Source organism: Pongo pygmaeus, chromosome 12 (genome assembly GCF_028885625.2).
Source record: "Pongo pygmaeus isolate AG05252 chromosome 12, NHGRI_mPonPyg2-v2.0_pri, whole genome shotgun sequence".
Taxonomy (NCBI): domain Eukaryota; kingdom Metazoa; phylum Chordata; class Mammalia; order Primates; family Hominidae; genus Pongo; species Pongo pygmaeus.
Window position 1 is genome coordinate 118,726,995 of NC_072385.2, and position 23,751 is coordinate 118,750,745.

The 23,751-nt window shown below is 38.6% G+C and overlaps 1 protein-coding gene across 1 annotated transcript in view; it reads left to right on the forward strand.

The window, feature by feature from the left end:
• The window catches only part of NBAS (NBAS subunit of NRZ tethering complex), a 393,558-nt gene that overhangs the window by 304,213 nt on the left and 65,594 nt on the right, over positions 1-23,751 (forward strand). The window contains exons 45-46 of the mRNA XM_054476756.2: positions 17,879-18,097; positions 21,766-21,968. Of these exons, the coding sequence (XP_054332731.1) occupies positions 17,879-18,097; positions 21,766-21,968 (422 nt within the window). The remainder of the gene's footprint in view (positions 1-17,878; positions 18,098-21,765; positions 21,969-23,751) is intronic.

Genomic DNA, 23,751 nt, shown 5'->3' on the forward strand with positions numbered 1-23,751 from the left:
ACATTATACTGAACAGGAAAAAGTTGAAAGCATTTTCTCTGAGAACTGGAATAAGACAAGGATGCCCAATTTCACTATAATGTTGATGCTATTCAGCATCATGCTGGAAGTCCTAGCCAGAGCAGTCAGACAAGAGAAATAAATAAAGGGTGTCCAGACTGGTAAAGAGGAAGTCAAATAGCCACTATTTGCCAAATGATATGATTGTTTACCTAGAAAACCCTAATGACTCATCCAAAAAGCTTCTAGGTCTTATAAATGAATTCAGTAAAGTCTCAGTGTACACAAATCAGTGGCACTGCTATGCAACAACAATGACCAAGCTGAGAATCAAGTCAAGAACTCAACCGTTTTTACAACAGCTGCAAAAAAATAATAATAATAAAATACTTAGGAATATAAGCAAGGAGGTGAATGATCTCTACATGGAAAACTACAAAACATGGCTGAAAGAAATCATAAATGACAGAAACAAATGGAAACACATCCCATGCTCAAGGATAGGTAGAATCAATATTGTGAAAATGACCATATTGCCAAAAGCAGTCTACAAATTCAACGCAATTCCCACCAAAATACCATCATCATTCTTGACAGAACTAGAAAAAAAATCCTAAAATTCATATGGAACCCAAAAAGAGTCTTCATAACCAAAGCAAGACTAAACGAAAAGAACAAATCTAGAGGCATCATATTACCTAACTTCAAACTATACTATAAAGCTATATTAATAGTTACCAAAACAGCATTGTACTGGTACGAAAATATGCATATAGACCAATGGAACAGAATGGATAACCCAGAAATAAAGCCAAATACTTACAGCCAACTGATCTTTGACAAAGCAAACAAAAACAAAGTGGGGAAAGGTCACTCTATTCAACAAATGGTGCTGGGATACTTCATTGGCAAGCCACCCGTAGAAGAATGAACCTGAATCCCCATCTCTAACCAAATACAAAAATTAACTCAAGATGGTTCAAGGACTTAAATCTAAGACATGAAGCATAAAAATTCTAGAGGATAATGTTGGAAAAACTCTTTTAGACATTGGATTAGGCAAAGAGTTTATGACCAAGAACCCAAAGCAAATGAAACAAAACCAAAGATAAATAGATACTACCTAATTAAACTAAAAAGCATCTACACTGCAAAAGAAATGATCAGCTACTCAACAACCTACAGAGTGGGAGAAAATATTCACAAACTAAGCATCTGATGAAGGACTAATCCAGAATCTACAAGGAACTCAAACAAATCAGCAAGAAGCAAGCAAACAATCCCATCAAAAAGTAAGCAAAGACATGAATAGATACTTCTCAAGAGGAGATACACCAATGGCCAAAAAACAGGAAAAAATGTTCAACATCACTAATTATCAGGGAAATGCAAATCAAAACTACAATGAGATGCCACCTTACTCCTGCAAAAATGGCCATAATTTAAAAATAATAAAAAAATAGATGTTGGTGTAGATATGATGAAAAGGGAACATCTTTACACTGCTGGTGGGAATGTAAACTAGTACAACCACTATGGAAAACAGTACTGGAGATTCCTTAAAGAACTAAAAGTAGAACTAACATTTGATCCAGCAACCCACCAGTGGGTATTTAACCCAGAAGAAAAGAAGTCATTATATGAAAAAAACACTTGCACACGCATATTTATAGCAGCACAATTCGCAATTGCAAAAATATGGATCAGCCAACAAGTGGATAAAGAACATGTGAGATACACGTGCATGTGCACACACACACACACACCCCATAGAACACTACTCAGCCATAAAGAGAAATGAAATAATGACATTCACAGCAACCTGGATGGAGTTGGAGACCATTATTCTAAGTAACTCAGGGGTGGAAAACCAAACATCTTGTGTTCTCACTTATAAGTAGGAGCTAAGCTATGAGGACTTGGAGATGTAAGAATGACATAATAGACTTTGGGGACTTGGGGAAGGGTTGGAGGGGAATAAGAGATAAAATACTACACATTGGGTATAGTATACACTGCTCCGGTTATGGGTATACCCAAATATCAGAAATCACCACTAAAGAACTTTTCCATGCAAACACCACCTGTTCCCCCAAAACTATTGAATTTTTTTTTAAAGTAACTTAGAAGAAAAAAAAAAGAAAGAAAGCAAAGCACTGGGAACCTTGTGACATGCAAGAAGAAGTTTGTTATCCAGTCACTGTGTAATCACCTAATGGGTTCTTTCTACCACTGCACAGAGACCCCAGCTTTGCAGTAAAGAAAGTTTAATTGACTGTAGGCTGGCCGTGCCATGCTGGAAATGGAGTTATCAATCACTTGAAGCCTTCTAGGTTAAGGTTTTTTAAAAGGCAGTTTGGGGGAAGGGGTGTGAGTGGCTAGGAAATGGGTGCTTGCTGCTGATTGATTGGGGTACAGTCATAAGAGTGTAGGAAGTGAGCCTTCTGGGTGCCGAATTGCTTCTGGGTGAGTCCGGGTGGAGCCATGGATCTCAGACATGCAAAACACATGAATAGATATCTCAGAAGGCCAGTCTACAATAGTGACGTTATCTGCAGGAGTAATTGGAGAAATTGCATATCTTGTGACCCCAGAATGTAATAATGGCTGGCAATTGCTTATGTCTGCATCTTAGGAGAATTCAGGTTCCTCTCTCCTCTTAGCCTGGTAGTCTCTCACTCACTTTACAAAGGCAGTTGAGTTTTGGGGCAAGGGCTGTTATCATTTAAACTATAAAGCAAATGTCTGACAGCTTGAAGGCTAAAGGCAAGATGGGTGTTGGCTAAATTAGATCTCCCCCACTGCCATAATTTTCTCACTGTTAAAATTTTTGCAAAGGTGGTCTCCATTGGAGCCTGTTATACACCAGCATTCTGAATTGTCCCTTTGGTGTTCTGGAGCTCTTTAGACATCAGAACAATGTATCAGAGTCAGACTCAGGAAGAGTGTCAGACATGCCTTTCTTGTGTTAGTTGAAGGCTGTTGTGAAAGGGGAGTTGGGAAAGAGCACAGGCTTCACACCTTGATCAGTTTTAGGAAAGAATACTTAGAGAAGGTGGAAATTAATTTAGAAACGGATTCCCTTTAAACTGTCTGTGCCTGCGTCCCTGTTGGAAGGCTTTGTGTGCTAGTGGCACACATACCTCAGTTTGGAGACCACTGGCCCAAGGATAATGTGTAAGTTTCCCAGCATGGCACCCCCAGTGGCCCCAGCACCCTTTGCATCTCTTCTCCTGCTGGACAATCCCTTGCCTAAGCACACGCCTACACACATTTGCACCACCAAGAGCTTTTCCAAGTATAGCTTGGGAGTGAGACTGGAGAAAGAACGATGTCTGGCTTTGGTGATCGAACTCCTGGGATAGTTTAATCTTTTTCAGAATTGATTCCCCCTCCTTTCCAAAATATACTACAGCTGCTGCTATGCACCCGCTCCCCTACCCCATGAGACATCTTGAAGTCGTGAGCTACTGTTTTTGGTGAGAATATATTATATCCTGTAGGTTTTTTGGAGCACAGTAAAAGGTTGAGAGTTACAGCCTTAGAACATTCTTCTTCTATAAAAGCCTTTATTTAATTAATTCCTCATTCTGTCCTCTTTGCCTGCAATCCACCCTCCCCTCCTTCTTCCACATGAACTCTTGCTGATGCTTCAAGTCCTGCTTCAGGTGTCACCTCCTTTTTAAAGACTTGCCTTTCTAAAACAATTTTTTTTCTTGGTGTACCCACATACTTAATTTATATTTCTGTCACATTTTATAAATTTTTATTTCCGTGTTGACTTTTCCATTAGGATGTATGTTCTTCCAGGATAGTGATTCTGTCTTAATTTACCTTTGTATCCTCTGTGCCAAGGCCAGGCCTAGCACATAGTGAGTATGAAAGTGTTTAAACATGAAAAGGAGGAGGGAGAGATGGATGAAAAATAGGGTGAGTTTGTAAATGGAAACCTATAAAGAGAGGACATATGCGTATTTTTTTAATTAGTTAAATAATAAACTGTTTGTAAACCCTGATTTTTTCCACCTCACTCTGTAGGTAGCACCTGGATTTTTCTTAAGTCACCTGCCATCCTAAATAACAGCCTTATGTTCAAAGTCATGCTATGTTCTTTTTTTTTATTTTTATTTTATTTTATTTTTTATTTATTTATTTTTGAGATGGAGTTTCGCTCTTGTTGTCCAGGCTGGTGTGCAATGGCACGATCTCAGCTCACTGCAACCTCCACCTCCCGGGTTCAAGCAATTCTCCTGCCTCAGCTTCCTGAGTAGTTGGGATTACAGGCACGTGCCACCGTGCCCGGCTAATTTTGTATTTTTAGTAGAGACAGGGTTTCTCCATGTTGGTCATGCTGGTCTCGAACTCCCAACCTCAGATGATCCAACCGCCTCAGCCTCCCAAAGTGCTGGGATTACAGGCATGAGCCCCTGTGCCCGGCGTTATGTTCATTTTTAAAAGAAAAAAAGTCTGCTTAGCAAGATTTCACAGCGGTGAAGTAGGTGCAGATGATGTAGGTCATCTTGGTGAATTATGAATCAAGCCATTAGCTAAAACTTCTGGTGCTGATTGTGTTGCTCTCCTGCTGAAGATCCTTTTATGCCTCCCAAGGCATGAAGATGATGATGCTATCATCAGCTCAGCATGCGGGGCCCTTCCTCATGTTGTCATTTCTGCTTCATTCTTCCTCATTCTCTGACAGACTGTTAACTTGTGTCAGAGGCGTTTGAACCAGAGCAACTCCATCTTGAATAGGAGCTGGGTGAAATAAGGCTGAAACCTACTGGGCTGCATTCCCAGGAGGTTAAGGCATTCTAAGTCATAGGATGAGATAGGAGGTCGGCACAAGATACATGTCATAAAGACCTTGCTGATAAAACAGCTTGCAGTAAAGAAGCCAGCTAAAAGCCAACAAAACCAAGATGGTGACGAGAGTGAGCTCTGGTCATCCTGACTGCTACATTCCCACCAGTGTCATGACAGTTTACAAATGCCATGGTGATGTCAGAAGGTTATCCTATATGATCTAAAAAGGGGAGACATGAATAATACACCCCTAATTTAGCATATCATCAAGAAATAACCATTAAAATGGGCAGTTAGCTGCCCCAAGGGCCTATGGAGTAGACATTCTTTATTCTTTTACTTTCTTAATAAATTTGCTTCCACTCTATGGACTTTGTTTGTTTGTTTGTTTTTTATTATTATACTTCAGGTTCTAGGATACATGTGCAGAACGTGCAGGTTTGTTTCATAGGTATACACTTGCCATGGTGGTTTGCTGCACCCATCAACCCATCATCTACATTAGCTATTTCCCCTAATGCTATCCCTCCCCTAACTCCCCACACGCCAACAGGCCCCAGTGTGTGATATTCCCCTCCCTGTGTCCATGTGTTCTCATTGTTCAACTCCCACTTATAAGTGAGAACATGTGGTGTTTGGTTTTCTGTTCTTGTGTTAGTTTGCTGGGAATGATGTTTTTCAGCTTCATTCATGGCCCTGCAAAGGACATGACTCATCCTTTTTTATGACTGCATAGTATTCCATGGTATATATGTGCCACATTTTCTTTATCCAGTTTATTATTGATGGGCATTTGGATTGGTTCCAAATCTTTGCTGTTGTGAGCAGTGCCTCAATAAACATACGTATGCATGTGTCTTTATAGTAGCATGATTTATAATCCTTTGGGTATATATTCAATAATGGGATTGCTGGGTCAAATGGTATTTCTAGTTCTAGATCCTTGAGGAATTGCCGCACTGTTTTCCACATGGCTGAATTAATTTACACTCCCACCAACAGTGTAAAAGCATTCCTATTTCTTCACATCCTCTCCAGTATCTGTTGTTTCCTGACTTTTTAATGATTGCCATTCTAACTGGCATGAGACAGTATCTCATTGTGGTTTTGATTTGCATTTCTCTAATGAACAGTGATGATGAGCTTTTTTTCATATGCTTGTTGGCCGCATAAATGTCTTCTTTCGAGACGTGTCTGTTCGTATCCTTTGCCCACTTTTTGATGAGGTTGTTTATTTCTTGTAAATTTGCTTAAGTTTTTTGTAGATTCTGGATATTAGCCCTGTGTCAGATGGATAGATAGCAAAAATTTTCTCCCATTCTGTAGATTGCCTGTTCACTCTGTTGATAGTTTCTTTTGCTGTGCAGAAGCTCTTTAGTTTAATTAGATTTCATTTGTCTACTTCGGCTTTTGTGGCCATTGCTTTTGGTGTTTTAGTCATTAAGTCTGCCCATGCCTGTGTCCTGAATGGTATTGCCTAGATTTTCTTCTAGGGTTTTTATGGTTTTAGGTCTTATGTTTAAGTCTTTAATCCATCTTGAGTTAATTTTTGTTTAAAGTGTAAGGAAGGGATCCAGTTACAGCTTTCTGCATATGGCTAGCCAGTTTTCCCAACATCATTTATTAAATAGGGAATCCTTTCCCCATTGCTTGTTTCTGTCAGGTTTGTCAAAGATCAGATGATTGTAGATGTGTGGCATTATTTCTGAGGCCTCTGTTTTGTTCCATTGGTCTATATCTCTGTTTTGGTACCAGTACCGTGCTGTTTTGGTTACTGTAGCCTTGTAGTATAGTTTGAAGTCAGGTAGCATGATACCTCCAGCTTTGTTCTTTTTGCTTAGAATTGTCTTGGCAATGTGGGCTCTTTTTTGGTTCCATATGAAATTTAAAGTAGTTTTTTTCCAATTCTGTGAAGAAAGTCAATAGTAGCTTGATGGGGACAGTATTGAAACTGTAAATTACTTTGGGCATCAGTATGGCCATTTTCACGATATTGATTCTTCCTATCTATGAGCATGGAATGTTCTTCCATTTGTTTGTGTTCTCTCTTATTTCCTTGAGCAGTGGTTTGTAGTTCTCCTTGAAGAGGCCCTTCACATCCCTTGTAAGTTGTATTCCTAGGTATTTTATTCTCTTTGTAGCAATTGTGAATGGGAGTTCACTCATGATTTGGCTCTCTGTTCATTATTGGTGTATAGGAATGCTTGTGATTTTTTCACATTGATGTGTATCCTGAGACTTTGCTGAAGTTGCTTATCAGCTTAAGGAGATTTTGGGCTGAGACGGTGGGGTTTTCTAAATATACAATCGTGTCATCTGCAAACAGGGACAATTTCACTTCCTCTTTTCCTAATTGAATACCCTTTATTTCTTTCTCTTGCCTGATTGCCCTGGCCAGAACTTCCAATACTGTGTTGCATAGGAGTGGTGAGAGAGGGCATCCTTGTCTTGTGCTGGTTTTCAAAGGGAATGCTTCCAGTATTTGCCCATTCAGTATGATATTGGCTGTGGGTTTCTCATGAATAGCTCTTTTTATTTTGAGATACGTTTCATCAATACCTAGATTATTGAGAGTTTTTAGCATGAAGGGGTGTTGAATTTTGTCAAAGGCCTTTTGTGCGTCTATTGAGATAATCGTGGTTTTTGTCATTAGTTCTGTTTATGTGATAGATTACGTTTATTGATTTGCATATGTTGAACCAGCCTTGCATCCCTGGGATGAAGCTGACTTGATCATGGTGGATAAGCGTTTTGATGTGCTGCTGGATTCAGTTTGCCAGTATTTTATTGAGGATTTTTGCATCGACGTTCATCAGGGATATTGGCCTGAAATTTTCTTTTTTGTTGTTGTGTCTCTGCCAGGTTTTGGTATTAGGATGATGCTGACCTCATAAAATGAGTTAGGGAGGATTCACTCTTCTGTTGTTGGATAGTTTCAGAAGGAATGATACCAGCTCCTCTTTGTACCTCTGTTAGATTTCGGCTCTGAGTCCATCTGGTCCTGGACTTTTTTTGGTTGGTAGGCTATTAATTGCTGCCTCAATTTCAGAACTTGTTGTTGGTCTATTCAGGGATTTGACTTCTGGTTTAGTCTTGGGAGGGTGTATGTGTCCAGGAATTTATCCATTTCTTCTAGATTTTCTAGTTTATTTGTGTAGAGATGTTTATAGTATTCTCTGATGGTAGTTTATATTTCTGTGGGGTCAGTGGTGATATCCCCTTTATCACTTTTTATTGCATCTATTTGATTCTTCTTTTATTCTTTATTAGTCTGGCTAGCGGTCTATCAATTTTGTTGATCTTTTCAAAAAACCAGCTCCTGGATTCATTGATTTTTTGAAGGGTTTTTTGTTTCTTTATCTCCTTCAGTACTGCTCTGATCTTAGTTATAGTTATTCTTTTGCCTTCTGCTAGCTTTTCAATGTGTTTGCTCTTGCTTCTCAATAGTTCTTTTAATTGTGATGTTAGGGTGTCAATTTTAGGTGTTTCCTGCTTTCTCTTGTGGGCATTTAGTGTTATAAATTTCCCTCTACACACTGTTTTAAATGTGTCCCAGAGATTCTGGTACATTGTGTCTTTGTTCTCATTGGTTTCAAAGAACATCTTTATTTCTGCCTTCATTTTGTTATTCACCGAGTAGTCATTCAGGAACAGGTTGTTCTGTTTCCATGTAGTTGTGCGGTTTTGAGTGAGTTTCTTAATCCTGAGTTCTAATTTGATTGTACTGTGGCCTGAGAGACTGTTTGTTATGATTTCCATTCTTTTGCATTTGCTGAGGACTGTTTTACTTCCAATTATGTGGTCAATTTTAGAATAAGTGCGATGTGGTGCTGAGAAGAATGCATATTCTGTTGATTTGGGGTGGAGAGTTCTGTAGATGTCTATTAGGTCCTCTTGGTCCAGAGCTGAGTTCAAATCCTGGATATCCTTGTTAACCTTCTTTCTCGTTGATCTGTCTAATATTGACAGTGGGGTGTTAAAGTCTCCCACTATTATTGTGTGGGAGTCTAAGTCTCTTTGTAGGTTTCTAGGAACTTGCTTTATGAACCCGTATTGTCATTGGTTCTCTTTATGTGATGGATTATATATATATATACACATATGCACACACATGGAGAGAGAGAGAGAGAGAAGCTCTTCTTGGTGCATTGATCCCTTTACCATTATGTAATGCCCTTTTTTGTCTCTTTTGATCTTGGTTGGTTTAAATTCTGTTGTATCAGAGACTAGGATTGCAAACCCTACTTTTTTTCGTTTCCATTTGCTTGCTAAATATTCCTCCATTCCTTTATTTTGAGCCTGTGTGTGTCTTTGCACATGAGAATGGTCTCCTGAATACAGCACACCGATGGCTCTTGACTTTCATCCAATTTGCCAGTCTGTGTCATTTAATTGGGGCATTTAGCCTGTTTACATTTAAGGTTAATATTGTTATATAAAAGTTTGATCCAGCCATTATCATGCTAGCTGGTTCTTTTGGCCGTTAATTGATGCGATTTCCTCATAGCGTCGATGGTCTTTACAATTTGGTGTGTTTCTGCAGTGGGTAGTACTGGTTGTTTCTTTCCTTGTTTAGTGCTTCCTTCAGGAGCTCTGACTTCTTTCTTGAGTGAGATCCAAAAACCCTCTCTTGGGGTCTGGATCTGGGCACCTTTCCCATAATGCTTTCATTCTGCATTCCAGCCAAGCCCATGTACTTCTAGGTGCCCCACTTGCTCCTTTGACTAGTGATCTCTTCACATTCTTCCTTTCTTGCCTTAGTTTCTATTCACTCTTGAGGACTCTCCTTGGAGATGTCACCTTTCAGCAACCCTTTCCTGACCTTGCATGCCCGTCCCTTCCAGTCTGCAGAGTGCCCCTTCTGAGGGCTCCCGTGGCACCTTGCATTTACCCTGTTGTAGTTGTAGGATGATCATGCCTCTTTGTAATGTCTTTTATCTCTCCGTATTTACAACTAGACTTTGACATACCCAGGGGCAGGGCCTTGGTCTAATTTTGTCACCAGCACTCAGCCCAAGGCAGATGCACAGTGTGCACTCAGTGGATGTATGTTGAATGAATAAACAGAAAGCCATCAGTAGCTTGATGCTGTTGTGCCCCTTCCTGCATGACTTCTGATCCAGGGTGGCATTGTCCCGATGGCAAACATTTGGTCTCAGTTTTTTGCTTCTTTGTTTCAAGTCCCTTAAAGTGTCCTTTTGTAATGTCTCCTAGGGCCTTCTTACAGGAATTACTTACTGCAGAGTAACTGGGTAATTTTGGAGCATTCTGAACCACAACTTTCCAGGGACATGTTGAGAACATGTAATTTTATTGCACTTGTAAAGAATCTTTGTTTTCTCTGTATGTTGATCAGAGTTGTTCAGTAATTTAATAGCTATTTACTTTTTGTCTGCAGTGTGTTAGACATTATGTTAGGTCTAGGAATACAGAGATTTTAAAAGCACAGTTTCTATCCTAAAGGATCTCATTGTTTAGTCAGGGAGATGTACAAGTAACCGGATAATTTCAATGCAATATTCTTTGATATAGGTCAGGAAGGCTCCTCAGAGGAGTGAACTCCTGCACTGATTCCAGACACACAGGCAAAGGCCTAAGAAAGGGTGATTATTTTTTTCTCAGATAACTATAGCTTTTAGTTTTTCTTTGAAATAAGATTTTCTGACAGTGTTTTAAAAATGGGAATCTAATGAGACATTTCCATGTAATTATCTTCAATATACAAGTGGCTCTCAGTGGCTTCCAAATCAGATTCCTTATCTAGCCTGGCATTCCAGGCCACTTATAACTTACTTTCAGTTTATCTTTTCAACTAGAACTGTTTAATATTATAAATCAGAGATCAGAAAATGATGGCCTACAAGGTCAAATTTAGCCCACTGCCTGTTTCTGTACAACCCCTAGCTAAGACTGGCTTTTACATCTTTTTAAAGGATTGCAAAAACCAGCCAACCAACCAAACAAACAAAAGAGTGTCTAATAGAGATTCTGTGTGGCCTGCAAAGCCTAGCATATTTACCGTCCAGCCCTTTATGCCACACTATTTCTAAACTAAAGTGCTCTAGTGGTTAGAGATGTATCATGAGCCCTCCTACTTACGTGCTTCCTCAAGTGCACTTTTACTGTTCTCTTTGTAAACAGTGTCATCCATCCATCCATCCATCCATCTTTCCATTCAACAGAGAGGCATTTGTTATGTATGAGCCACAATTCTGGGCTTTGGGAATGTAGCAGTGACAAACAATAAGCAATAGAAGCCCAGTGTGTCAATTAGGAGGAAAAAGTACTGCAGGACCAGGAGAAAGAGATGGAGAGAGTGCCAAGTTTCATGGAGTGGTCAGGGAGGGCCTCTCGGATAAGGTGACATTTTTGTGAAGTCCCAAGAGAAGTAGAGGGTCAAGTCATGAGGGTGCCTGGGAGAACATTCCAAGTAGAGAGACCGATGACTGTGAAGACTCTGAGGGGGCCTGCAAGGGTGCTGGGGTGTTTGAAGTGGCCTGAGAGTGTGAAGGCAGGGAGAGGATAGGATGAGAGAGGCAGGGTGAGGGGAAGAGCAGATCGCATGGGGCCTGATAGGGCATGAAAGACTGGCTTTTATTCTTAGTGAGTTGGGAAGCCATTACAGGGATTTGAGCAGAAGCATGGCTGGAGCAGATGTGTGTTTTTAAGATACCATCGTGCTGCTGGGTAGTACTGGAGTAACAAAGCAACCCCAGAGTCACAGTGGCCTAGCACAACAGACGCCTCCCTTAGGGTCCATACCCACTTGGGGTCTCCTCAAGTTCCTTGTCAGGAGAAGGAGTGGGACTGGAAAATTGGGTGTGATTGCCTTAGCCAGAGTGATACATGACACTTCTGCCGCGTTTTATGGGTCCACCTAGCCATGAAACCCTGTCTAACTACAAGGGGGTTGAGAAGCATAGAGAAGCGGATAGGATGTGTGGTGGTAACCACTGTCTGCTGCAGCCCACCCTTTTATTCACCAAGCCTTCTTTCCACCACAGAACACACTCTGCTTCTCCACTAGAGGAAACCACCCAGGGTCCTAGTCACTCCAGGGAGCCCAAAGTCGGCATAATACTCAGTAGGCTGCGCATCAGGTCCAGCTGTGATCCAGACTGTGAACCAGATGGACAAATCCTCTGCCCTGTTTCCCCCACACCCACCCCGACACCCAACTTACATGGTGAAACAGGGACAAGATAATTGCATTAAGCACTCACCTTGGAAAGGGAGACAATAAGAGATATTTGGCAGACACGACTGTGAGGCAGCTTAAAAAATCTGCTGTACAGACATTATGAGGGCTTCCCTACTGTGGGGTAGGTAAGGGGCCTTAATTAGGCCTTAATTCTGCTTTCTAGGAGCAACCTTGTTATCCTTTGTTCTCCGTGACCCCAGTTTCTTCCCTCCAGGGAAGACCTCTCCACTTCCTTCCTGGGCCACATGAGGAGTGGATGTTGGAGGCCTGTACCCTCAAGGTTGAAGGCCCAAGTGTTAAGTTTTAAATAGTCACAGGCATTTTCAGTCCAGGTTTGTGGTTTCTTGGGCAGCATCACTATCTCAGAAATTTAATCGGGTTCTTATTTATTTGATTTCTCTTAATGTCATGTGCCCGTAGCCACATCTACAGGGTCTTTTCATTTGTTTTGAAATATTGTTCTATATATCTTTGATGTATCACCCCTGTACATTCTCTCTCTCCACTTAAAGGGGGCTAGCTTAAAGCTATCAGGTTTCTGTTTAAGGACGACATCATTAATTGGATCTCTGCCCTGAGTCGTTTTGTCCAATTGAAAGAATTTACGGAGTGTCACGCCCTTGGTTTTTCTCTTTCCTGAAGCATTTTAATCTTCTAAAGGTTTTACTTGGCGTTTGTTATATAAGGATTTCTCTGTCTTATCTCTTACTCATGGGGTCTAGAATTAGTAAGTTGGTTTTTGTTTTTTTAACCCAGTATGGCCCTGAATTTCTGGGCTGTTTCTCTATTCTGTTTCACTCCTGCTTCCGATCTGGACAGTACTTCTTGTAATACCCACAGCATCATATAACATCCAACACATTTCTGGTGTTCCATTTCCCAAGTTCATTAGGGGTATGATCTGCCCCCCAAGTTACCACAGATAATAGTTTTATTAAGTATTTTTTATAGCATATCATAGATTACTGTGTTTTTCTAATCTTTTTTTTTTTTTTTCAATGCCTGATATCTGAAAACCAAAGCCACACATTGCCTCACTCTTGGTACCTGTTGTATGTCAGAATAAGCTAAGGTTTGTGGTGGCTTTCGGTAGATAGTCTCTCCTGCACCTAATCCAATAAAAGACTGCAAAGGGGCCTCTACCACAAAGTCACTTAAGGATCCAGGCTGATGGAAGCTCCATCATTTTGTATTGGCACCATCTGGGCCCCACCTTCTCCTCAATTGTTGTGGTTAAAAAAGGGAAACTGGATAGTGATCCATGTGGGTTTTTTTATTGCCTGGCTTAGAAATGGTATATGTCACTTCTGCTCAGATTTCATTGGCTGGAACACAGCTCATCCTAACTACAAGGGAATTGACAAATGCAGTGGAAGAGATGGAATGCTTGTGTTTGGTGAGCACCACTATCTGTCACACTGGGAGACAAGTTAGAACCGTTGCATTGCTCTTTATGAGAGATGATGGTGGCTGGGAACTGAGTGGTGGCAGTGAAGGTGGTAGGAAGCAGTGAGAACCCAGATATGTTTTGAAGCTTGACCCAATAAGATTTGCTGATGTCATCGATGATTCCTCAGTCCCTCTGCCCCCTTCTCACTATATTATCTCTCATGATATATGTGGTTTCTTTGTAAGCCTGGTTCATGTTTTTATCTCATTTTTTATAGGTCTTGGAAAGTAGATGTTCAGTACCTATTTGTTAACTGATGACACAGTTTAGCCACTTATCTTTGTTTCACAAAATCCATTATTATTTTTCATAGCAATTACTAGTTGCTACAGGGAACAGTTAAAAATATAATCTTGGTTGGATATTATAGTAATGATATACATGAATGACATGTTAATGCTGTGGGCTTAAGAAAAGAATGTTAAGAATAATGGTACCGTGGGGCCACTAGATACAGTGAAGAAATTGCCATTTTTTTACTCTGGTACTTTTTTTTCAGTCATTTCTTTCTTTTACTTCTGTTCCTTCCATTATAGAACAGTTTAAAGAAAATAAATCTACTAGATGTAAATTCAGTGTTAAACATATATTTTTTAATCATACCCTGGAGTCTTTCGGCAATGAACCTGTTTTTACAAAGTATAGTAATAAAAAGCTTGAATTAAGTAAAACGCCTAGTCAAATAAAACACCTTACATATTTTTAATCATAATATCATTCTGCTTCTTAGAGGTTCTAGCTAGCTCAGGAAAATTAACTTAGGATTGCATTTATTTACACTCTGCCTTGTTCAGTGTCAGGTTACATAGTTATTTTGAAATATTTAGTTCTCTTGAAGGATTATTTTAAATAGAAAAAGAAGATTTTCTAATGACACTGTAGTGATGAAGTCAAACAATTTGAACTCTTGAAAAAGTTGCACCTGTCTCTCATAACCTACAGCTAGTTTTCTGAAAGCATAGACTTCAGTGTGAGGGCTAGACTCAGTAATGCTGACGAGACAGTTTATACATACAAAGTAGGTGGGTTATGCACTTGGATGTTGGAGCAGAGGACTTGCCAGTAGAATGCTTGTAGAGGCTAGATTGACTCCAAGTGTCTCGATAATGAAACATGACTAGGAATTTGCCTTGCAAAAAAGAGGGAAAGGAGCATTTCATTGAGACAAGATGGCAAGTAAGAGCACCAGGTAATGACAAAGAGTCAGTGTGGCTGTAGCTTAGTGTTCGAGTTACAATTATACCATGAAGCCAGAGACTTAGCTGGGGACCAGTTTGTGAAGGTTGGTTCTTGAGTTCCGTGCTAAGAAATTTGGGGAGCTTATTTAAAAAAAGATTTTTCTAAAAGGGAATTATATGACAAATTTATTAGGAAGATGACAAGCTAACAGGGGAGAGGATGGCATATGTATTTTATCCATTGGTCAAATTAAATGTCAGCATCTGTTTACTGAGCACTTACTGTGGGCAAGATGCTGTGCTGACTGTTTTACATATTGTCTCAAGTTCTTAAAATTGTGCAGCAGGGGTCGTTTTTTTTCATTTTGTAGCTGAAGAAACTAAAGCTTGAAGCACTTTGTCAAGTTTCTTAAAGTCACACCAGTAGTAAATATTAAACACAAGTTTTCTGAATGTATTGTTCTTCCTGCTTACCATATATTCATTCCATGGTTGGTTGACAAAGGCGAGTCAAGACTTGGACAACGATGATCTCATCTGGACCTCTTTAAGGGGATAGGGACCCATTGTTTCACCCAGGACCCTACTTCCTGCCCATGTGAATTAGCTGCCTATCCCTATTCTGTAGCCAGTCTGTTTTTGAAACTCTTCCATATCACACAATAGGCTAGGAAGAGTGTATACATTTGGCTAGCTGATATAGCCAAGTAATTCCTGAAATTTATATTTCTTGGGGAGACAAATATGAATATAATAAAAGATTCACTCTGCTATAAACTCTTATTCGGCCTTGATTTTGTCATTCAGCATTCAACCAGCATGCACTCTCTAATAAACTTGGAGCCTGTGAAGATGCAGAAATCGTTGAGTGGAAGCTGTGTAATGTAAGGTGGCAGGGAGCACTGACTTGGTAACCAAGTGTTCTGAATTCCAGTTTTTACTCTTCTCTTGTACACGATGACCCCTAACATACCACTGAGCCTCCTGGAGCTCAGTCTCTTCATCTACATGTATGAAGGGAGGGTGGTCAGTTGAACAAAACACAGATCTAGTATTTTGTATTTCTGAATCACAGGGAGGAGTTAACAGTTTATTTGTGGGCAAATACAGTAACATAATTAATACTTGTCAGTCAATGGTGGGCTCTGATTTTTTTAATGGCTTAGAGCCAGAAATCTGGTAAGAAGCGGGGACTACGGAACTTGTTTGAAAGCTGCTTTCGCAATGCATTTCCAATTTCATTGGAAATAGTACTTTCCTAAAGATCTCTTTTATCAATATTTATATAGGATTAGGAAAATGTCCCCTATCAGCATTTTTTTTTTTGAGACGGAGTCTCACTTTGTCGCCCAGGCTGGAGTGCAGTGGTGCGATCTCAGCTCACTGCAGCCTCCGCCTCCCGGGTTCATGCCATTCTCCTGCCTCAGCCTTCTGAGTAGCTGGGACTACAGGCGCCCGCCACCACACCCGGCTAATTTTTTTTTTTTTTTTTTTTGTATTTTTAGTAGAGACCGGGTTTCACCATGTTAGCCAGGATGGTCTCGATCACCTAACCTTGTGATCCGTCCATCTCGGCCTCCCAAAGTGCTGGGATTACAGGCGTCCTATCAGCATTTTAAAGTCATAACTCTGTTGAGTGACTTGGAGGGAGCTAGTAGGAAAGGAAGGGTCTGGGGGCAGCTTACCTCCTGGTGTGGTCACTCATGCCATGTATTTCAGCCTAGTCCTGCTTTTCAGAATGACCAGACATGTACAATGACTGCTTTTAGGAAGTAGAAAAAAAATGAGATTCTGTTGTAGGAGTCTTTATCTCTTTTTATTAAAACAAAAAAATCAACACGTCCTTTTGAGGATATAGTAAAAATGTACTTGAGTAGCTGACAGAAGACTACAGTCCAGGATCCAAAGCAGCACAAATCAGTGAGGCCTGAGAAGGCGCTAGGGTTTCTCAGAGGCGTCTGCTTCCTCCATCAACAAAGCACAAAGTTTAGACTTAGTTTTGTATTCTTGAGGGTAACACGAAGTTTAGACTTAGTTTTGTATTCTTGAGGGTAAGAGCTTCATATTTTAATATTAGAAAAATAGCACATTCTTGAGGATAAATGAGCTTAGTATTTTATTAATTAGAAAAATATAACTTCCATATATGTAACACAGTATACAGCAATCTGATGCATGTCACTGAATAAATGGGTGAAAACGATGTTTAGAATCTTTGGAAAGAAGGAAAGAAAAAAGCTCATAATCCTAACACCTTAATAATATATATATATATATATGCATATGTCTGAATATATATTTAATGTATTTTTATACATACATACACTTTATATGCATGTACAGGTTGAATTTCCTGAATCTAGGAATCTGAAATGCTGCAATATCTGAAACTTTTTGAGTGCCAACATGATGCTCAAAGGAAATGCTTATTGGAGCATTTTGGATTTCAGCCTTTTGAATTAGGGATGCTAAATTAGCAAGTATTCCAAAATCCAAAAAAAAATCTGAAATCTAAAATACTTCTGGTTCCAAACATTTCAGATAAGCAGTACTCAACATACACACACACACACACACACACACACACACACACACACAAAATAGAAAATATATAAAATACATATATTGTATAGCAGATATAGTTTGAAGTTTAATGTAAACATTATCTAGAGAGTTTTGCATTCTGATTTCTAAGTTTTAACATTCTATGACAAACATATTCCAAAATGTTTGGATAATGTTTTTATAATTCTAATTTTAATGACTACATAATATTCCAGCCTGTAATTTAAAATAAGCTAGTTATCATTTCTTCTATCAATTAGATTATTTTTGAAGTTATATTAATAGTCTTATTCCAGTTAAAATCTTTATGCCTGTATTTATTTTCTTTTTTTGAATTTTTTTCTTATAATAAGTGATCAGAACTGGGAATATGGCTGTAGAAATGACTCCTCATTTTTGCACTGTAACCGGCAGTCAGTATGAATACTAGTTTCATCACTTTACCTGCTTTGGGTATTAACATTTTTAAAAATCTTAATTACTAGTTTAATAATGCAAATGGCACCTCACTTTTTGTTTTCTTCACAGAAGAAAAACTAGTATAACAAGTGCTATTTATTGGTTAAAATCATATGTACAAAAATTTCACTTTTGTTCTAACTCATTAACACTTGCTGAATATGCAATATGTAATAATGCAGGGTTCTTTGGTCTCACTATTATTTAATTCTTTTTTTTAAGCTGTCTGTGGAAGCCCGTAAAGAGATGACTAGAAAGGCTATTAAGACAGTTAAACATTTTATTGAGAAGCCAAGGAAAAGAAACTCAGAAGATGAAGCTCAAGAAGCTAAGGATTCTAAAGTTACCTATGCAGATACTTTGAATCATCTGGAGAAATCACTTGCCCACCTGGAAACCCTAAGCCACAGCTTCATCCTTTCTCTGAAGAATAGTGAGCAGGTAAAGAAATGGGAACTTCTATATGCTCACTCTGTATCAGTATATTCTTTTTTTTTCCTTTAATGTTACATTAGTCATTTTGACAGGGTTTTCAGACTTGCAGATATCCTTGAGAATGGTCCGCAAGCCTTTTTTGGTTAACCTCTTCATGATCACTTGATTGACAATTCAGTTTCCACTTCTTTCAAAATGACATTAAGCCACTTGGCACAGTTGTTATGGGGAAATAGAGGAAGTGGGTGAGAAGGGTGGAAATGGAGATGGTAGCAGGAGTTGAACACTGGATAGCTGCCTGGGGTGAGGGGAGAGGTCTCTAAAATGAAGAAATGAGAAGACAGTGGTGCTCAGACTTTACTTCTAGCTGGTAGAATTAAAAAATAAAAATAAAAATAGGCTGGGCACGGTGGCTCACGCCTGTAATCCCAGCACTTTGGGAGGCCAAGGCAGGTGGATCACGAGGTCAGGAGTTCGAGACCAGCCTGACCAACGTGGTGAAACCCTGTCTCTACTAAAAATACAAAAAAATTAGCCAGGCCCAATGGCGGGCACCTGTAGTCCCAGCTACTCAGGAGGCTGAGGCAGGAGAATGGCTTGAACCCGGGAGGCGGAGCTTGCAGTGAGCCAAGATCGTGCCACTGCACTCCAGCCTGGGTGACAGAGCGAGACTCCGTCTCAAAAAAAAAAAAAAAAAAAAAAACATTAGCCGGGTGTGCTGGCATGCACCTGTAATCCCAGCTACTCAGGAGGCTGAGGTAGGAGAATCTCTTGATCCTGGGAGGCGGAGGTTGAGGTGAGCTGAGATTGCTCCACTGCACTCCTGCCTGGGCGACAGAGCGAGACTCTGTCTCAGATAAATAAATAAATAAATAAATATTTTGATTTTCTTTTCCCTCCTAATTTTCAGAAAAAAATCAGAAATAGCCTCTTATGTCTACCCTGTTTTTTTGTTAAATGTATACCCTTATCCTGTTTTTATGTTGCATGTTTCCAACATGAAATATAATTGCATTATTGAGAGGAATTTTTTGACTACTAAAATTGTTTCTAGTTGGTTTCCAGTTCCTTGGTGTCTCAAAAACAACATCATGAAGTTTGGCGTTCCCTACCTGTGATGAGGTTTGAAGACACAGGTGTTAGGACTATACAATGAAACCAGAAGCTCTCTGAGGCCGTTAGAGATTTTGTTCTATATTTTAACAATTGTGGGAGTTGAGATAATTTTTTCTATAACTGGAAAGTTGACAAATCAATAAATAAATGGTTTCCATGTAAGTGAAAACAGTGCTTATATATATGAATAATATTCCATTTGCCCTATAATACTATGGTAAATGAACCTTATAAGTGGCCATTAACCTCCTCTTTTATTTTTCTTAAACCTTACATGTTTATTGAATTGTATTCTTGCGTTGTAGAATGGCTAGAAAGATCAGTCAGTGGAGAGTTCAGGTAATGAGCAAATGGGAGACTTCAAAATTTGTACAAGACGTAAATGCAAAGCCCCCATTGAAAAGATAATGGGAAGAACTTAAAAGTTTGAAAGAAATTTTATTCATTTTGTGTTTTGGAATGCCTATTTTTCTGTCTAATGAATAATGTTAAATAATGGTATGAACAATATAGAAGGCTTTGCAGGGAACAAATTGGCTTTACCAATCTTGATTTTATCCTACTAACATTTACAGTACTACAGTTCATAATTAGGAGAACTAGAGTAAAATTACAATCTTCAAGGAAAAGTGGTCTATACTTATTATAAATTTTTAAGTACTTATTTTTAAATAAACACATCTAAAATTATTTTAAACTTATATTACTATATTAAAACCCAGAGAATTGGCATTACTCTCTTTGGAACAAGAATTGTCTTTTTTTTTTTTTTTTTGAGACAGGGTCTCACTCTGTTGCCCAGGCTCACTCACTGCAGCCTCTACCTCCTGGGCTCAAGCAATCCTCCCACATCAGCCTCTTGAGTAGCTGGGACTACGGGTATGTGCTACCACACCCAGCTAATCTTTTGTATTTTTTGTAGGGACAGAGTTTCACCATGTTGCCCTGGCTGGTCTCAAAGTCCTGGGCTCAAGCTACTCACCCACCTTGGCCTTCCAGGTCTGAGCCACTTCACCCAGCCACAAGTATTGTCTTCCAATACCTAGAATAGTTTATGGGGGGATTCAAGGGGATTATTGATAAAAAACATGTTTGTTTCATCTAAGATATGATGCAAAGGTACCGTATAGCTACTTGTGAGTACCATTTAGTCAGATTATGGATGGCCCGTAATAGGAAACTCTTGAGGTTCCTAAATTAGACATTATTTAATTTTATTAAGGCACCTTACATAGCAAAAGCTGGAAATAACCTTCAACCCCATGCATTTATCCCTTTTATAGTTCAGACCTTCATTTTAACATCCTTAATTATATACCCAGTACAAAAAAACTTATATCCTTATGAAGCTTAATTTAATCAAAGTTAAAGGCTTTCATCCTACAGAGCCTCAGTTCCCTCTTCTCTTAGATGATGATACTAGAAATTGCCCTGCTTAACTCATAGGGATTTTTCTGAAATGGACAATTTCACAATGGGCAGAACAGTAAGATGAAACTTCATGTGCCCAACTCCCAGCTTCAACAACTGTCAAAACGTGCCCAATCTTCATGCATACTGCTGCCTTCCCTTACCTTGCTCTTGTGGATTGTGAAGCAAATCTCAGTCATCTTTTCATTTTATTCATAAATACCTCCCTGTCTATCTCTAAAAGATACTTTAAAATAACCACTAGAACATGATCACTAGTAAAAAAATTAACATTCTTTAATATCATCAAACATTCAGTTAATATTCAGAGTTTTCTCGTGGTTGGTTTCAAAGACAAAACAGTATATTCAGGATTACAAGGGAAACTATAAAGAATCTGGAAACTGTTATTATCATTAAGTGACTGTATTTGGTATGCCAAAAAACAATAGCTTGCCTCTTATTCTTAAATTATTTGTTATAACATTTGTTTTTACAGGTATTATCAAAGAGAGGCAGGCAGTGTGGCCTAGGGCAGGGGAATAGACTTTTGGGTTCTAATCTTAGCTCTGCTAATTGGTAGCCATGTGACTTTGGTCATATTACTCAATCTCCTTGGCCTTTAATTTCCTTTTTTATAACATGGAGCTAATTTAAAAATACTTGCAGGGTTATTACAAGTATTAATTTAGATACCATATGTATAATACCTGGGATTACATAGTTGTAGCTCAATAGATTATTGTGTGGTCATAGTGCATTAGTAATAATAATAATAGAAAAGCTCATACTTATTGAGCATTACTTTATTCCCAAAGTGCTAAAGAACTGACTTTTATATTATCTCAGTTACTGTTCACAACACCCTCTATTCAGACGACCCTATTTTCCTCATCCTCATTTTACAGATATTGAAATTTGAGATCACAAAGGCCCACTAACTAATAAATGGTAAAGCCAGAATTTGCACTGAAATCTGGGTGATCCTTGGGCCTAAGCTCTTAATAACTAACTAATACATGCCCTTTGGTATGGTGTTGCTGCTTTTCATGTATTTGGTTCGAGGATCTAAATATGTTTCACTTTGTGCATGTAGATACATTTAATTTCTGTTTGATACTTAAGTGTTGATTACCATGTCTTTACAGGAAACACTGCAAAAATACAGTCACCTCTATGATCTCTCCCGATCAGAAAAAGAGAAACTTCATGATGAAGCTGTGGCTATTTGTTTAGATGGTCAGCCTCTAGCAATGATTCAGCAGCTGCTAGAGGTGGCAGTTGGCCCTCTTGACATCTCACCCAAGGATATAGTGCAGAGTGCAATCGTGAAAATAATTTCTGCATTGAGGTAAGCTAGAAAGTGGTCATTGTGGAAAAGCTGGGGTGACACTTTGTCAGTGATGGTGCCACATACAGGTGTCATCCTGTATGTAAAAGCATTTTATAAGTTTGGAAGGACTTTACAAAAGTGAGAGATTATTTTTAGAGTTCTCATAGTCTTATGTCTTCAGGATGGAGACCATGAAAATGTTTCATTGTTGGTATTGTGTATAACATCTTAAGCTACGTAATTTCTGGTTGGACCCCCTTTTACAATCTGTTCTTGAAATAAGGGAAAGGCCAAAATGGCATTTGACACAGGTAAGTAAGTTTCAGACTGTCCTGTGACTTCAATATGGTTTTTCAGATCTTACCATTTCTAATTCCCATTCTTTGTAGTAGTGGGAAAATGGTTCCCAGAAAGTTGTTTTGAAAAACCCAAGGCAAGGTTGATCATACACTGATGAAGTCAGACATCTGTAAAGTGTCTTTAGACATTATTTACCTGCAATTAATGGCACCAAACCGACAATTGGGAAATTCTTGCTTTGTGTCGATATGCGGGTGCCTTTGTAGGAATGCATCCGAGAGGATTAGAAAAGAGGCAAAAGTGAAGGTTAAGAAAATAATGAGGCATCAAGTACTTTCTGTGAATAATGCAATTAGGCTAAAAGATTTAGTTATGTTTAATTTATTCTCCTTTTAAGCATTCTTTTTAATTCTGCATTGCTCTTGAGGAACTTTTTGATTAAATGCATGTCAGTTTTCTGCAGCTGAACTGAAATCAAATGAGCCTTTATCAGTTTAATTACCCCAGCCTCATACAGTTTTTACCTTAATGCTCTGAGATATCCATTAATTTTATATATAGGGAGATATATAGAATTTCATAACTTTTTCTAAAAAGAACAAATTTCAAATTAATAAAGCTTTGTTTTATTGTTTGCTCATTAGGATTTTTTGATGTTGGTTATATGAACCAGTGTCCTCTTTCAAATGATGACAGATATTTGTTGGCCATATTTCGTACCTTTTCGTTTATGGTTATCTTTTTATTATTTCTTAAACCAAGTTTTAGATGAAGCTCACAAAAATATGCATTTTGAAAAATTAGTGTTTTGATTAATTTAGTTTATTTCTTAAAAATTGCCCATTTTCATGAATAATTAAAATACTATGGAATAGTTTTTACACTTATAAATTTTTGACATAAATTATACTTGTCTTTTTCTGCATCCAATTCTACCACTAAAGATTTGGTTCTGATCCAATAAATGGTACACTTGGCACACACAAGACATTCAATAACTGTGAATTAAATCTTCCAGCAATGGAAGGAAAAGGGAACTTAAGGAATTCGGCTACTTCTGTTTCTAAGGAAAATAAATTTTTATTGACAGTGTTCATAACATTTGCCTTTTAGGAAGTTAATAAAATGTAGTAGGCACGAAATAACAAAGACATGACGTGAAAGGAACCGAATCTGGCAGTTGATTTATATCATTAAATTATTCGAAAAACTCATTGAAAATTTTTTTTTTCTCTGTTGCATTTTCAAGATTCACTAGAGTTCTACACATAACATCTGTAAAATGGGCATAATAATAGTACTTGTCTCATAGGATGTTGCATTTAATAGTGGCAGAATATATATGAACTGTTTAGCATTGCCTGGTACTTACTAGTAGCAAGTAAATATTAGTGCTTTTTTTTAAAAAAAAAAAAAAAACTTCAACTGGAGGATTTAAATCATTATTACATTTAATGCTTAAAGTAGCTCATACAATGTCCAACGAATGTTTTTCGAATGA